Here is a 13477-nt window from a genome sequence, read left to right as displayed (position 1 = left end):
GCGAAAATTCCCGACGTTGAGTTACAACGTTAATTTAATTCGCCCGGTTAATTGAAATGTTTTCCAGGCTCCGCAGGTGCATCTGCGAGAGGGCCGGATTATTTCGTTGGACGTAAGGAAAACCGGAGCGGAGTGGCGGCGGCATTTCTGCGCGTTCCTTCATGGCTTTATAACGTCGTCTCTTCTTTACAAACCGATCGCGCCTTGGGCGATGGCCAATTAACAGGAGGCCAAAACGAGTCCCGGGACCGCGATGGAAATTATTAGGTAATAATCGAGGGCTCCTTCTCTTCCTGCTCATTTGTTCAGTCGCGGGGTGTCGCCCCCCCAGGTGGCGGGAAATATTATCGATATACTTGGAAATTAATGGACGCCGATAGAGCGATTCCCTTTTCAAAAGGATCCCTTCTTCGGAACGAAGGAGGCTATCCTGAAAAAAAAAAAACAACCCCTCACTGTCGCCTCGATTAGGGAACGAAAGAACGCCCTAATTTCCGCGCAAGTTATCGGCCAATAATCGAGTCGAATTAACGTCGTTCCCCTTTTTTATCGGCATTATCACCGCAGGACGCTTCGAAGGAGAGACGACGATAAGGAGAAGAAAAAGAAATCCAAGGGTACACGCGGTCGTTCCAGTTTTTCCGTCTATTCCGACGTCGTCGTCCCCTTCGACGGGCATTTCTATCCACCTGCGCTAATTGGCCGGCTGCTAATTGGGACAATACCCCGCCTCGATCTAGTCTCGTTGTCCAATTGTTAAACGAATTAACATCCCTTCACTTTTATCCTGCCTCCACCAGCGAGTCCTGAAATAGTCGTCAAACCGACCCTTCCTCTTAAAAGGTCGAAATTGATTGCAAGTCTAAAAAAAAAAGAGAGCAGAATTTATCCGTGAATTTAATTTAAGAACGAAGAGTGGGGCAGATATTAATTTATTTCATTAATTTGAATATCAACCCGGGTCCTGATTTTTTACCAGGACAATGCCCACACGGCAGGACTTACTCCGCGTGCTCGAACCCTTCGGGCAGGATCCCGAGGTCCTCGGCGACGCCACCAGGACGCTCGCCGGTCGCATTAACCTGCCGGCAGGTGAAGTCCTCTCCAGGTCGGACCCCGTTGAGGAATTCGACGCACTTCTCGGTGGGACTGGCCCTGGGGGTGGAAAGGGCGGCGCATCCTTCGGAGCCGGGACGTCGACTCCTGAGGAAGGCGTCCAGGTAGTGCTCGTCGGTGGTGGGCAGATCGTAGACAGCAGGGGAGGACCAGGTGGAGGGTGGCGGGTCTTGCCTGCCCTGGACGTTCTTCCTGGCGTAGAGCCTCCTCAGGTAGGCCTCTTGGTGGCTCCTGGTGGTGGCGACGAGCGGATTCAAGACCAAGACCAAGACCAGGGTGGTCTTGCTCTTGGTCTCGTGATCACATTTTTTTTTCTTTTTGTTGCAAGACCGAGACCGACTTTCTTCGTCATCGACGAGTAAATGGAAGACCGCGATAGTCTTGGTCTTGCGATTATATTTTTTCGATCTTAGTCTTGCGATTATATTTTTGTTGATCTTAGTCTTGCGATACATATATATATATATTTTTTTTTTCTTGCAAGACCAAGACCGATTTTGCTCGTCGCTACCTGGTGGCCCAGCAGCCTCCCTGCCACCACCTGCGGGAGCCGAAGACGGCGGTGCGCCTCCGCCTCGCCAGGCTGGACATGGTCTCCCAGTTTTTCTCCCTTTCCCGCGGGGAACGCCCCCGGAAGGAGGTGCACCTGTCCCAGGTGACGCTTTCCGGGAAGGATCTATCGAGCGTGTCGGCCTCGCGGCGACGCGCCGACCGCGGCCTCCCCGGAGGGCTCTTCTCGATCCCCTGGATCCGCCATTTTCGCGGCCGATTCCTGGAAAATGGATTTTCAGCCTTCCGATTCTTCGCCGTTTTCCAAGCGACACTTGCACTCCGTAGATCACTGAGAACCGGAGAACAGGTACAATATAACATGGGAGCACATGCGACGCCCGGAAAGAAGGGTAACCCCTGGAATATGGATTTTTAAAATAATATCCAAGAGGCCAGTCGAGAACTTCCCACGGGATATTTCTCGACATTCGAAGGATATTCACCGCGGATAATTCTATACACGGAAGGACGACCCGGGGAAATATACGAGGGATGCGGAAAACCGATAGTGGGGCAAATAAACGCAAAAGAGGCCTCGAAGACGGTGAATACCGAACGCGGGAATGGAGTGTCGATGAGAGATAAAACCGGATATATATACGTGCATATTTAGAGGAAGAAAACTGGAGATGCTGGGCGGGGATGTCGAGGAGAAGGAGTAAAGAGTCAAACAGAAAATGACTCTTCGTCTAGTTAGCGGTAACGCGGGAAAGCCCTCAAATAAAAAAAATTCAAGGAAAGGTAATCAAGGTATGAAATGATCGGTTCTAGATTTCGATCGACTTGGGAGAAAGGCCGGCGATAAATGAAGGGATGAAGGGGATAGGGATCGAAGGGGATAAATCAGGAAGAAATAAAGTGGAGGTGGCACTCGATTAGACGATCGCGAAGGTAGGTGTAGGTAAATTGGTAGCTAGATGGTCGGACTCGCGTAACCGGTGGTGGTGCGCGGATTAACATTTTAATACGCGCAGGATCGCCGGCCCTAAAGACAGCCACTCGGGAGATAGGATCTCGGGCCTTATGCGGTCCAGAGCTGTTATTAAGAGCGTCCCTCGTTCCCGTTTCTGTCTTTCTCCTTCTCGTTTTTCGATTCCTCCGAGTCCTTTCCCTGGAGTCGCCGCCCTGGGGCGGTTTCCGCTCGGCGATCCGACCCTGGGGAGTCTCATCGGGATCACCGGGATGATCGAGGCCATCGAGGTGCCCCAAATCTCGGAGACCCTTCGGATCAAGATCGATGATCTAAGCCTGCGACCCCGATGCTCCGGATCTTCCGGATCCTTTAAACGATCTCCATCCTTGGAATTCCCGATTTAAGTGGCAGCTATGACGGGTTCCTGGCACGACCCGGTCGATCGGTCTCGGCTGGACTTCCAAAGCGGTCGTTTCTTCGTTCGTGCTCCGAGGGAATCATCGGGCTGCCATCGAGAGATCCGCGAAACGCAGCCCCGGGCGGCATTCCTTGGAAGCAATTGGTTCCCCGGTGTCGTGGCACGCGATCCTCGAGCGGATTCTCCACGGCTTACGGTCGCCGGGGGATAATGGATTTATTGGATTCGTTTCTCGATCCTCAGGGATCGAGATACCTCGAGGGGGTCTCCTCGAGGCGGAGCTCCGGATAATCCCGACCGACGTATTCGGCCGTCGTAATTAACGCGGTTTAACAGGTGCGAGACGCCTCGAAGAGGACTTCCCGTCTCCGCGTGAAATCTTTACTGCCGGAATTAACGCCCCCACCGGTAAGGACTTTCCACGGGAACGATTTTCCTCCCGACCGGGAAGTCGATGTACCGATATATCCAGGAGTGAATTTTTTTATAACCAACGGAGCTGATAAAAGGGACCACGATAGGAGTCTCGAGTTAACCAGGAGGTCATTGCTCGATAATTCATCGTTAAGTCGGCGCGGATCGATTAATTAATTGGCCCCGGTTTACGCGATCGATCCATCGATCAACGCAAGAAGAGGAACACCGTGGATCGCTCGCGATGGCTTAGGCATAACGGAGACCATTATGCGTTTGTTGATTTATTTCTACCTCGCGCTTATCGCGGGACGAGCGTTTCATTAGCGTTTCTCGGCGCTTCCCGAATACCGGATTCCCGTCGAGAGCCTAAGCAAGACGACATTCCGAGGGAATAACGAGAGCAGGCTCTGCAGGAGAAACCCCGATCACTTGCACGGCCAAGGAGGAATGCTCGATTCGCGCCGGTTCGCTTCTTTATTCCTTTATTTATTCCGGAGGCGTAATAAACTCGAGAGCGGCTCGCCGTAACCCCGAGAGTAACCCTGGAAGTGGGCTAAACGGCGTTCTAGAGAAGACTCGAAGACCCGAAGAACGAGCGAAGAGGACGCGGGGGAATAAAACGCGCAGAAGGGCTTTCGAGAAGTCGCAAGAAGAGGAATCTCTGCCCGGGCAATAAAGTATAACGGATCGTTTGGATTTATTCGTCCACCTATGCCCGATCTCGCTCGGCATTTCCGGATCGCTGCCGGTTTCGCGCCACGCCGAGCTGCGCTCCCGGAGAACGGGAAAATGGCCGCCGTGAAGGAGCGTCGCCTCCGGGAAATATTTCTCCCGTCATATGTCCGTCGCGATTGAGTAATCATTTCATTTCCAGATAGCCTTAATTCTCGAGGGAAATTAATTCCTATCGACAGTAGCCAAGAAGTTTGATTTTCCGGGCGATGGCGTCGGGGACTGGGGTTTAATACCGCGAAATGGCGTTAACTTTCGAGGTATCGATAGTCGGTTTAAATTGGCGAGTAAAAGGGGTGATTTTTCACTCGATACCGTCGCGGACCAGCGTTAGGTTCTCGAAATGGCGAGATTAACCCCCTCGGTTTATGCATTTATTCATCGGTTCGGATCTCCTCGCGGTTCTCCAGGTCGGCTCTTCGACCTTCCCCCCGTAAAGGAATCCCGATTGTTTCGGCCCAGGAATTCGCGATCGCGTCGGGAAATAAACGAATCCTCCTTATTATTCGAGGGATCGGTGGCGATTCCTCGGCCGCGGTGCTTTGCCGGTTTTTCTCCGTTCGCGGGCGATTATCCGGACAAGATGGCGGCCGCACGCAAGAGGGCTTCTTGCGCTCCTCTCGAGTCACTTAGTCCGAGGGAGGAGGCACAATTAACTCCTCGTTCGCGCCGACAAAACGGGTCCATCCCGCGGGACGCGCCTTCCTGGCTCATCAGCGACTTCCATAAATTCCGCGCCGTTTCCCCCGGCAGTCATAATCGGGGGCCGGTAAATCCTGGACCGCGCGCCGCGATTATTTCCACACTCGCGACGCGATAAGACAAATTTATGCGGCTCTCCTTCGGGACGGCTCCCGTAAATCCCGAGGGACCCGGAGGAATCGCGGATTCCAGCTTCGGCGCGTTAGGTCCGGATTTACGATGGGAGTCGCCGCGATCCTTTTGCGCGTCCTGGAAATTCAGCTCCTGGAGAACGACCTCGGCATCTCGCCACCTCTCCCGTCCGCGAGGAGATCGATCCTGGACATTCGTCATCTCGTCCCCGATATGAACTGGGACGTTAAAATTCCTGCGGCCTCCCCTTCCCCCCGGGCGGTACTTTCGGTATGTAAATCCGTCAAGAGCGACGTCGAGTCTTCTACCGCGGAATACAAATCAAGAGCCATCCATGGAAGAGGAACCGCGAGTGGCTTTTTTCTATTTCCCGAGGGAACTTAAAAATATTAAAAAAGAGCCAAGGGTCTTATCCAGGTGAAATTCATGTATAGGGATTTTTAGGAGCCGAAACGGGAGAGGAATCGCGAAGGGCGAGGAGGAGGAGGTTTAGGGCCCCTCGAATTTCGAACGGGGCTCGAGAACAAAGACAAAGGGGGGACGCAAGGATTTTCGGGGTCCCGGAAGGGAATACGTACGCGGGATAAACTCGCGGCCCTTCCGGAAGGTCCGGCGCGATAGGCGGCGCGAGTTCGGCCGAGGCCGCGCGAACACTGAGCAACACCGGGCCCGTCCTCGGGGACGTAGCGCCGAGGAGCGGGCCCCTCCGTGTGCGCAGACGCGCGTGCGCGTACGCACACGCGCGCGCTCGGGGCCGACTGGCCGGCGGCTCCGGTCGGGCCGCTCTCGGGCTTCCCTCCGCGGGGCCTGCATGTAGGGCCCTCTCTCTCCTCCCCCCGGCCGGTCCACTCTACCTCTCTCCTTCTCTCCCCGAGATGTGTCTATCTGTATTCGTTTCTAATAGGTACGTGTGGCGTGACAAGGCCCGACGCCTCGCGGGCTCTTCGGCGCAGGACGAGGGACCGACGCAGGACCGGGCTCGATCCGAGGAATCTCCGCTAATCGGCCGACCCAGTGGTGCCCATGGGACCCTGGGGCCCGCGGGGCCACCTGAAATCGAAAGCGCCCGGGCCCCGTGGCGGGGACACCGAGAGGACGGGAGGTGCGAGCGGCTTGGCGAAATGCATCGGCGGTCGATCCCCCTCTTTCCCTCCCTTTATTTCTACATCCATGAGTATATAATTTCGGATCCCGCACTTTGGGGTCGGTTTACGTGCTCGTCGGCCATTCCTTCTCGCCGGGGACGTCTCTCGAAGGGAGAGAGGTGGAGACTTCGACGCCCGGGACACGCACGGGCGAGACCGTCTGCGGGGGCCGAAGACGTGACAAACGGTTGACATGATTGAAAAAGGCTTATCTGATACCGCGGCCGTACTTCGATGTGCGGGAAATAATTTCCCTTTGGACGGTACAGCGTGTAAACTGCGGTGACTGACAATAAGTCGGTACCGGAGTTCCATTTGTCATGAATATGAGATTAAATGCAGGGTTTTCATTTATTGGTCGGTCGAATATGTCTTGCGGGGCGTTTGGTGACTCGTGGTTCTTCGAAGTGAGGGAGAATTTCTCGAATTCGTTGGAAAAAAGCATTCAAAGGGAGCTAATCTCCCACAGGGTCGCGGAGAGTTCGACGCTCGGTGTCCTGCACAGGACGGATCGCCGAACAGGTGGCGGGCGTCCGTTGGCGTCTTCCGCTCTTGGAAGCATCCTTGATCGAGCACTGACTCTCCCCTGCTTATTTTCGGACTTAAGTAGACCGCTCAAGGGAAGTCGAGCGGTATTAGACATGTAAGCGGGTTATCGCGAGTAATAAGAGCGCGCATGCATGACTAGGTCTTGGGAGACTCCCACGATGGGAGTAGTTCCTCCGTGCGATGGTTCCCCTCGTGCTTGGCAGCCCATCGGATAAAAGAAACACCAGGCTTTAGGGGAACTAAGTGGAAACCACTTCCAAGGAGCCAAAACGTGGTTAAATAAATATTTGTACCCAGTGGAAGCCCGGAGACTTCAACGCCGACGCGACCTGCATAGGCGAGATCGCTGCAATTGCGACGCAACGAATGGCGTCTCTTTTGCGCGGAAGTTTCCTCGTTCGCGTGCTCGACCTTCTTCCGATGCGTTTTAAGCCGATCAGCCGACTTTAACCAACTGCCTTAAAACGCCTATAAGCGGGGCACCGCGGATAATGGTCGCATTTATGCGTGAGCGGCTCTCGGGAGACTCCCACGACGGGAGTCATTACGACTTCCTGGGCATAGGAGACCCGAGGGTGAGACGAGGGGCCTCGCGTGCGCTTTGCTCATACGTCATAAAGGTGAAGAACGCAGAGGGGCACCGAAAGAAAAGGGGAACATGGCGGTCCCATCGGCTCCGGTGCCGGCAAGAAATCGACGCGAAAACCCGACGACCCGACTCCTCTCCGAAGCCGAGGAGCCGGACCAACGATTTATAGAGAGAGACCCATTTCTCTTCTTACCGTCACTCGGCTAATGACACCTTGGGGCCCCGAGACGCCATTAGCGCGTCCTAACCAAGAGTCCCTCCGAAAGCGTCCTCGAAGACGTCGACGCGAATCCGATGGATGATACGGCGCACCTAATCCGCGGGGATAAAAGAGCGTCTTCGGGGTTGGATGTCCGGACCCACGAGACGATTCGAGATCATGCCCCAAAAAAGCACTCCATTATAACTAGGTGGTCCAGGCCAAGGAAATCACGTTGAGCGTTGCCCAACGGCGTCCATTAACGGTCGCGTTTCCAGGGCAATATCTTCATCTTCTTCTGCTGGGACCGGGTCTTCGTCGACTTCTTACGCAATTTCTTCGTCTTCTCTCGGGCTGGAATCCCGGTGGGAGCTGCATGCCCGAGAGAAACTCAAATATTGGTTCCGCAGGTGCGGATACAGGTGGGGGGCTCTCGAAGGGCTTCTTCAGGGTGTCTCAAAGCCTGGCAAAGCACCGGGCCCTTGCCTGGTCTTTGTACGAGTGTTGACACTAACCGACGACCTCTTCTCGGCCTCCGATTCCGTCTTCGTCTTCGTGCTCCTCTTATTTTTTTTCCCCTCTCTCTCCCTCTCGAGTGGCTCCCATCCGCCTCTTCCTGTCGCGCGGTTCTCCAGCTCGACGGCACAACGCGCGTCGGAATTGCGCTCCTTCTTTTTCCCTGGACGAGGACACGCGCGATACTCACGCATACGGATTTACCCGGTGTCCTTCGAGCCGTGACCAGGGTGGTGACTTGTGGGAATCGAGGAAACCCTCCTCGGAGCGGCTTTCCACGTTCCAGGGTCCCGGTTTCATGGGGAGCACTCCTCGCCTCTCGTGCATTCAAATCTCCCCGGCCGTTCCGAAAATATTTCCCGACTCCGCGTTTATTCCGGGCACGATACTTAATTTTAATATAATATACGAGAAATAATAATCTCATGAAATATGTAATAGAGAAGGTCCAGACAGGTAAAGAGGAAGAATTCTTCACTGAATAAGAAGCCCTCGCGAAAACCGCCCGCCGGAGTGAATTTTTCCATTAAAAGTTACGGCTTCCCTGAAGGGCGACAACGGGCGCCAAAATGGCGGCCGAGGAATTCCGGGGGAAGGTTCTCCGCAAGCTTGCGGGCAGGACGCGTAAACGGTAGGTTGGGAGGTAGTTGGGCAAGTTCGTAGGTAGTCCGGAGGACGAGGAATCGGCGAACTCGAAATCACGCTCGTAATGGCGTCTCGAAGTGAAATAGGCCCCGAACCCCGGGGCCCTTGGGTAGGGTCCGAGTTCCGTAAAGCGCAAAAGGATGAGATTCAGAAGGGAATTATGTAGATTGCAGGCTTGGGCCTGATGGGGCCTGATGGACCCCGGAGAGCCTACGTGATCCAACCACGACGTGCCGGGCATACGCTCTCGTCGACGTCGCCGATATTCCGCTTTGGGTATTATTCCTCGGGTAAGCGCGGACACCGGTGGGTACAAAGTAGTGCAGATCAATCGCACCTCGAGAGAAGTCTTCGATGGCCGATACGCATGGTTTCTGGATTTTTCAACGTAACAGATATTTCTTAAAGGTTCGAGGTTCCCAGGCGGCCGGAGCCGTGGGACCCTAGAAGATCCCTAGATCTCGGAAAGGAGCCCAGGACGCGGCGTCCTCTCGGAATCGGCACCGGTTCCCCTGGTTCGGGTCGTTATTTATAAAAGATAACGCGCCGGCAATTAGACTCGTCCTTTTGCGAGTCGGTCCCCGGGGGTGGGGGGGCTCCCGGGTGCGCAACGAAGACGCGAAGACAGGGACCTGGAACGGTGCCCCCGGAGAATTAACCGGCGAGAGAGGCGAACGGAAGGGACGAGGAGGCCCTGTAATTTGGAGGAGAAAATTGAGAGAAAAAAAAAGTCCCCCCGGGCCCTCCGAGGCCCCGAGACCCTAAGGACCCCACTTTTCGTGGCTACCCTTTATTGCGCCTCTTCTCCGGAGGTGTGCGTGCAACCTCGAGCGCGGCCATCTTGGAAAGGCCGTCCGACCGGCTCGTTTCCCTGCTTCGATCGACTCAGAAATGTCTAAGTGAATGCAAATAGACGTAACCGTGCCTTCAATGCGGACCCGAGATTAATCCGGAGAGGAGGGACCGACATTCCTCCACGGAAGGCTCGAGGACGAAGGTCCTTTTTTTCCGGCACCTGTCCTGGCGCTTCTTGGCCAATTTTTGTCATGTGCCATGTGGCGTGTGCCATCGTGTGCCATGTGTCCGGAGCACTCGACGTGTCGCATGTGCACGTAACCGGGGCTGCGTGAGTTATGGCGAGGGGGTGCCATTTCCCCTGGAACCACCCTTTCCTTCCTCCCTCTCGCACTTCCCCCGCGGAACCTGACGTGGGCGGCACTCTCATCCGTCGAAGGGTGCGAAAAACCACCCTCGCTTCGAGGCCGATCCAGGACGCCCTTAACTCGGGAAATTGCCCTCCAATGCGCGGAGGTAACTTCGCCACCCTGGATTAATCCTGTTACTGCGTTTTCCTTCGGGGATGCGTCATCCCTCTTCCATCTCCTCGGCACGGAGATCAAAATTCCACAAAAAGTGCAGAGAAGTTAAAATCGAAGATAGGAATTTGTTAATTCATGTAATATGGAATTAGCAAGACCCCTTTTTAAATACCCCATGGATTTCTTCCCTTGCCCCATCGCAGGGGTGGGTGCCATATTTTTTGGCCACGTTTTAAGGGGATGCGATTCAAAGGGGCGGGAGGGGTTAAGTCTCGATTTCTCGCAGTTGAAGAGAATTCATAGGTGGGTGCTGCAAGAAGAAGAAGGGGTGGCAGAAGTGCGCAACCCCTGAGGAGGGTAAGTGAAAATGTCTCGACATCTGCTGCCTACCCCTGGCGGGTCCTCGGGAGAAATCATTAATCCTGCCGAGAAATTCTAAATCATATCTCCGGGGGCAAGGAACTGCAGGGGTGGGAAGGGTCGTCGGGGAGGAAACCCGGGGGAGGATCTCGAAAACGACGAGGGCTTCCGTCGGCGACCCTGATTTAGCGTCTTTACTTTTAAACCTTTCCCCGGCGACCCTGGAAAGGCCGAGATTTATGGCGAACCGCGAGTCCTCGCCGCGTTTCCGCGACTTCGGGACGCGGCGGCCATGTTGCTTTTTCCGCTCCATGCGGCGAGGATTCCGGAAACCGTGGCAAAATTAAACTCACCGGAGAAGAAACGACCCGTCATGAAAGAGTCGCGCGACCTCTCCTCTCCTCTGGATAGTTCATGTTTAATTCACGACTCGAGGCGGCTTCTTTTTATAATAAGATCCTTCTGCGCGGCATAAATTGTGAAAACTTGCGAGTCAGATTCAGTGGAACGAACCGCACGTCCCAGAAAATATCTATAAACCTCCCCATTGAATTTTACACCTTTCGTATAATACGTATTAAATAAAGCGCGTCAAGTATTTCTTAACCAATTTGTTACGTGCCCTCGATGGCGCAACGATAATCGTTCCACGATCGACTCCCGCAGGTCAATGGCTTGCTTCTAGGTATTCATCTAGGTCAATGTTACCATTTTGACTTTCTCCTCGGCCTTCGGAAAGAGACGCCGCTTCGGCGGCCATCTTGAAACGGGATGACCGCTAATCACCCCACCGACGCGTCTCTTCGGGGACCAACGTTAAGTAGGTGTATCTTCGTATGTAATTGCTTGATTAATTATGGCCGCGGGTTGGCTGCGTCATCTCGTCGAATAATGGAATTTCTAAGCGTGCCTCGGTCGTACCCTCGAGTCCCGGGAGGCGGCGGCCATGTTGGTCGCGTCCATCCGGAAAGGGGTGGCCCGGTGCGAAAAGTTTTCGCCGAGGCTCCAAGGGCTAATATCGCGTAAGGATATTAATTCTGACTCGTCAGATGGATTTAGGAGAGAACATCTCGTTTGCATACGTCCCTAAGCCGACCGAAGAAGGACGACCTTGGCCTCTCCAAAGGACCCCGCGCTTCGTCCTTGACTGGTCTCGCCTCGAAATCTTTCCGTTCTCAGTTATAAAGAGATATACAATTTTTAAACATGAAGGCATATTATTTTAATCTAGATAAAATGAGGAGATCTAGATACTAAGCCATTGTCTGCGTGCATCAAATTGGTGACGTTGACCCGTGAAGAGGAATGGCCTTGGCCTTTCCGTGAAGGGAACTGGAAGTCTGACGCACCGTCGGTAACCTCTTATCTATCGGAGACCGATCGAGGAATACTCGTGAAAAAAGTCTGTATTTATTATAATATCTCCATTAATACCGTATACGTTGTTTAACGAGGTCATATCTGAAAGACGAGAGAAATAACCCAGGATCATTTCTATCCGATTCGCGAAACTGGAGACCGACTATACCGACTACACGCGGGAACCTCTCGGCAGTAGTTTCCAAGCTTCGCCGTCGCATGGCGCCACCTCTCGCGCGTTCTGCTCAGGCGCGAAACGCGAACGCACTTGAGTATTTAATTCCCCCACTACCCTTTTTCATTATTAATTTCTGTTATTCAACAATGTATAAACAGATGTATGCCTTAATCCTGCGTGTAAACGTTAAATCTAGATGCGTAAAACATCTCGCGAATTACCGACAGAGTTTACCCACTGTGGATCACTCGGAGCGATCGGTTAAAATGTAGATCGAAAAATGGCGGCGCAGTTTCCTCCGTCGTCGGCGAGAGGCGCTGCCAAGGGTCTCGAAAATCTCGACGGTCGCGTTTTTCTTTTTTCCCCCTTATAGCGTCGTTTTAGCGGCGCACAATGCGAACGGGTCGCTAGAGTGACGGGGCTGCGGAAAGATTTCCACAAGTCGTGACTCTCCTGGGAAAGTTCGAGATGGAGGTAAAGGAGGGTTTATTTCCACGGCGTCGCATAAAAAGACGGAGGGTAAGAGCAGCCGCCCGATCGGATCGAATGGTCCCGCTCGCAGATGGTTGGCGCTTAACTGAAATGAAATCTGACGGGGCCATAAACTGCGTAAACGCCTCGGCCGGAGACGGTCCCGAGTCCTGGTTCTGTCCGGAGGGGAGGAGGCTTTCCGGAGGTGGTCCTCGAGGGGAAGAAGAGGGCGAGGGTCCTCGTAAAATGCATGGCAACTCGTCATGGCGAAGGGCCGGCGAAAATGGCGAAATCGTTCAGTATATCCGCGCATTATTACATATGCCCGCTCGGGTATCAAAAAAGAGATTCTCCATCGGTATCTCGCTCGTAGTAATTAGGAACTGCGACGCGTTGTACAATTTTCACGATCTATGTATACATTGTTCATACAATTTATATTATTTTTCCAGGACGCGAGACTTCGTCCAGACGTGCCGTTGTCATGGTCTTGTCAAGAAAATGCAGAATAGAGCCGGCGGTACAGGTTAGTCTCCACTAGTGCCGTTTGTGCTCTCTCCATTTCTACTTCCAGGTAATCAGACGGCGGCAGGAAATGAGGGAAGACGCCATCTTGGATTTGGGACAGAGGAGCGAAACTACTCGACGTAAACTGATACGAGAGGCAGCTTAGCGCCAAGGAACGCGCCCTGGGATATATTCCAGGAGCCAGATCCCGGTTTGACGAGGTCTGACGAGGCTTGACGTATCGTCAGGGTGTCCCGAGTTTCTCCGACGAGGGAGCGACAGGAAGCGAGGGACAAGTTGAGACTATCTCGTATCTGGGGACGGAAATTGTCCCGAGGACGGCGTCGGATGCTCCAGACCACCGGCTCGGATAAATCTCGGCGATCTCAGGATCGATGATCGGGGTCAACCTTCGATCGATCCACGCTCAAGACTCGCCGAGAGCACCACTCGACGCATTAATTTGAATCCTGCGCCGACTGGACTACATTCACCTCCGCACCCATCGCTCCAGCTGCTCCTAGCCCCAGGATGGCGAAAAGAACCGCCATTGTATGGGTCTTCTAAGAATAAAGCGCGAAAGTCGTGGTTTTTCACTTTCTTCCCCTTCCCCCCGGATTTTGTGGCCCCACGAAGTCGGAATATAATTTCTGTGCAA

At 53.9% G+C, this 13477-nt stretch overlaps 1 protein-coding gene across 4 annotated transcripts in view; it reads right to left on the bottom strand.

Annotated features, from left to right (window-relative positions):
- The window catches only part of LOC105701768 (protein prickle), a 63370-nt gene that overhangs the window by 6981 nt on the left and 42912 nt on the right, over positions 1 to 13477 (bottom strand). The window contains exons 1-2 of one of the 4 annotated variants that reach the window (XM_012428818.2): positions 1628 to 1708; positions 1006 to 1347 (exon numbers count right to left, since the gene is read on the bottom strand). The exons of the other annotated variants lie outside the window; for them this stretch is intronic. Of the exons in view, the coding sequence (XP_012284241.1) occupies positions 1006 to 1347; positions 1628 to 1707 (422 nt within the window). The 5' untranslated portion in view covers position 1708. Of the gene's footprint in view, positions 1 to 1005; positions 1348 to 1627; positions 1709 to 13477 lie in introns of those variants that run through there. 4 annotated transcript variants of the gene reach the window in all.

This window comes from Orussus abietinus, unplaced genomic scaffold (assembly GCF_000612105.2).
Source record: "Orussus abietinus isolate OABI.00-Male unplaced genomic scaffold, Oabi_2.0 scaffold24, whole genome shotgun sequence".
NCBI lineage: Eukaryota > Metazoa > Arthropoda > Insecta > Hymenoptera > Orussidae > Orussus > Orussus abietinus.
This window is presented reverse-complemented; position numbering and strand designations above follow the sequence as displayed.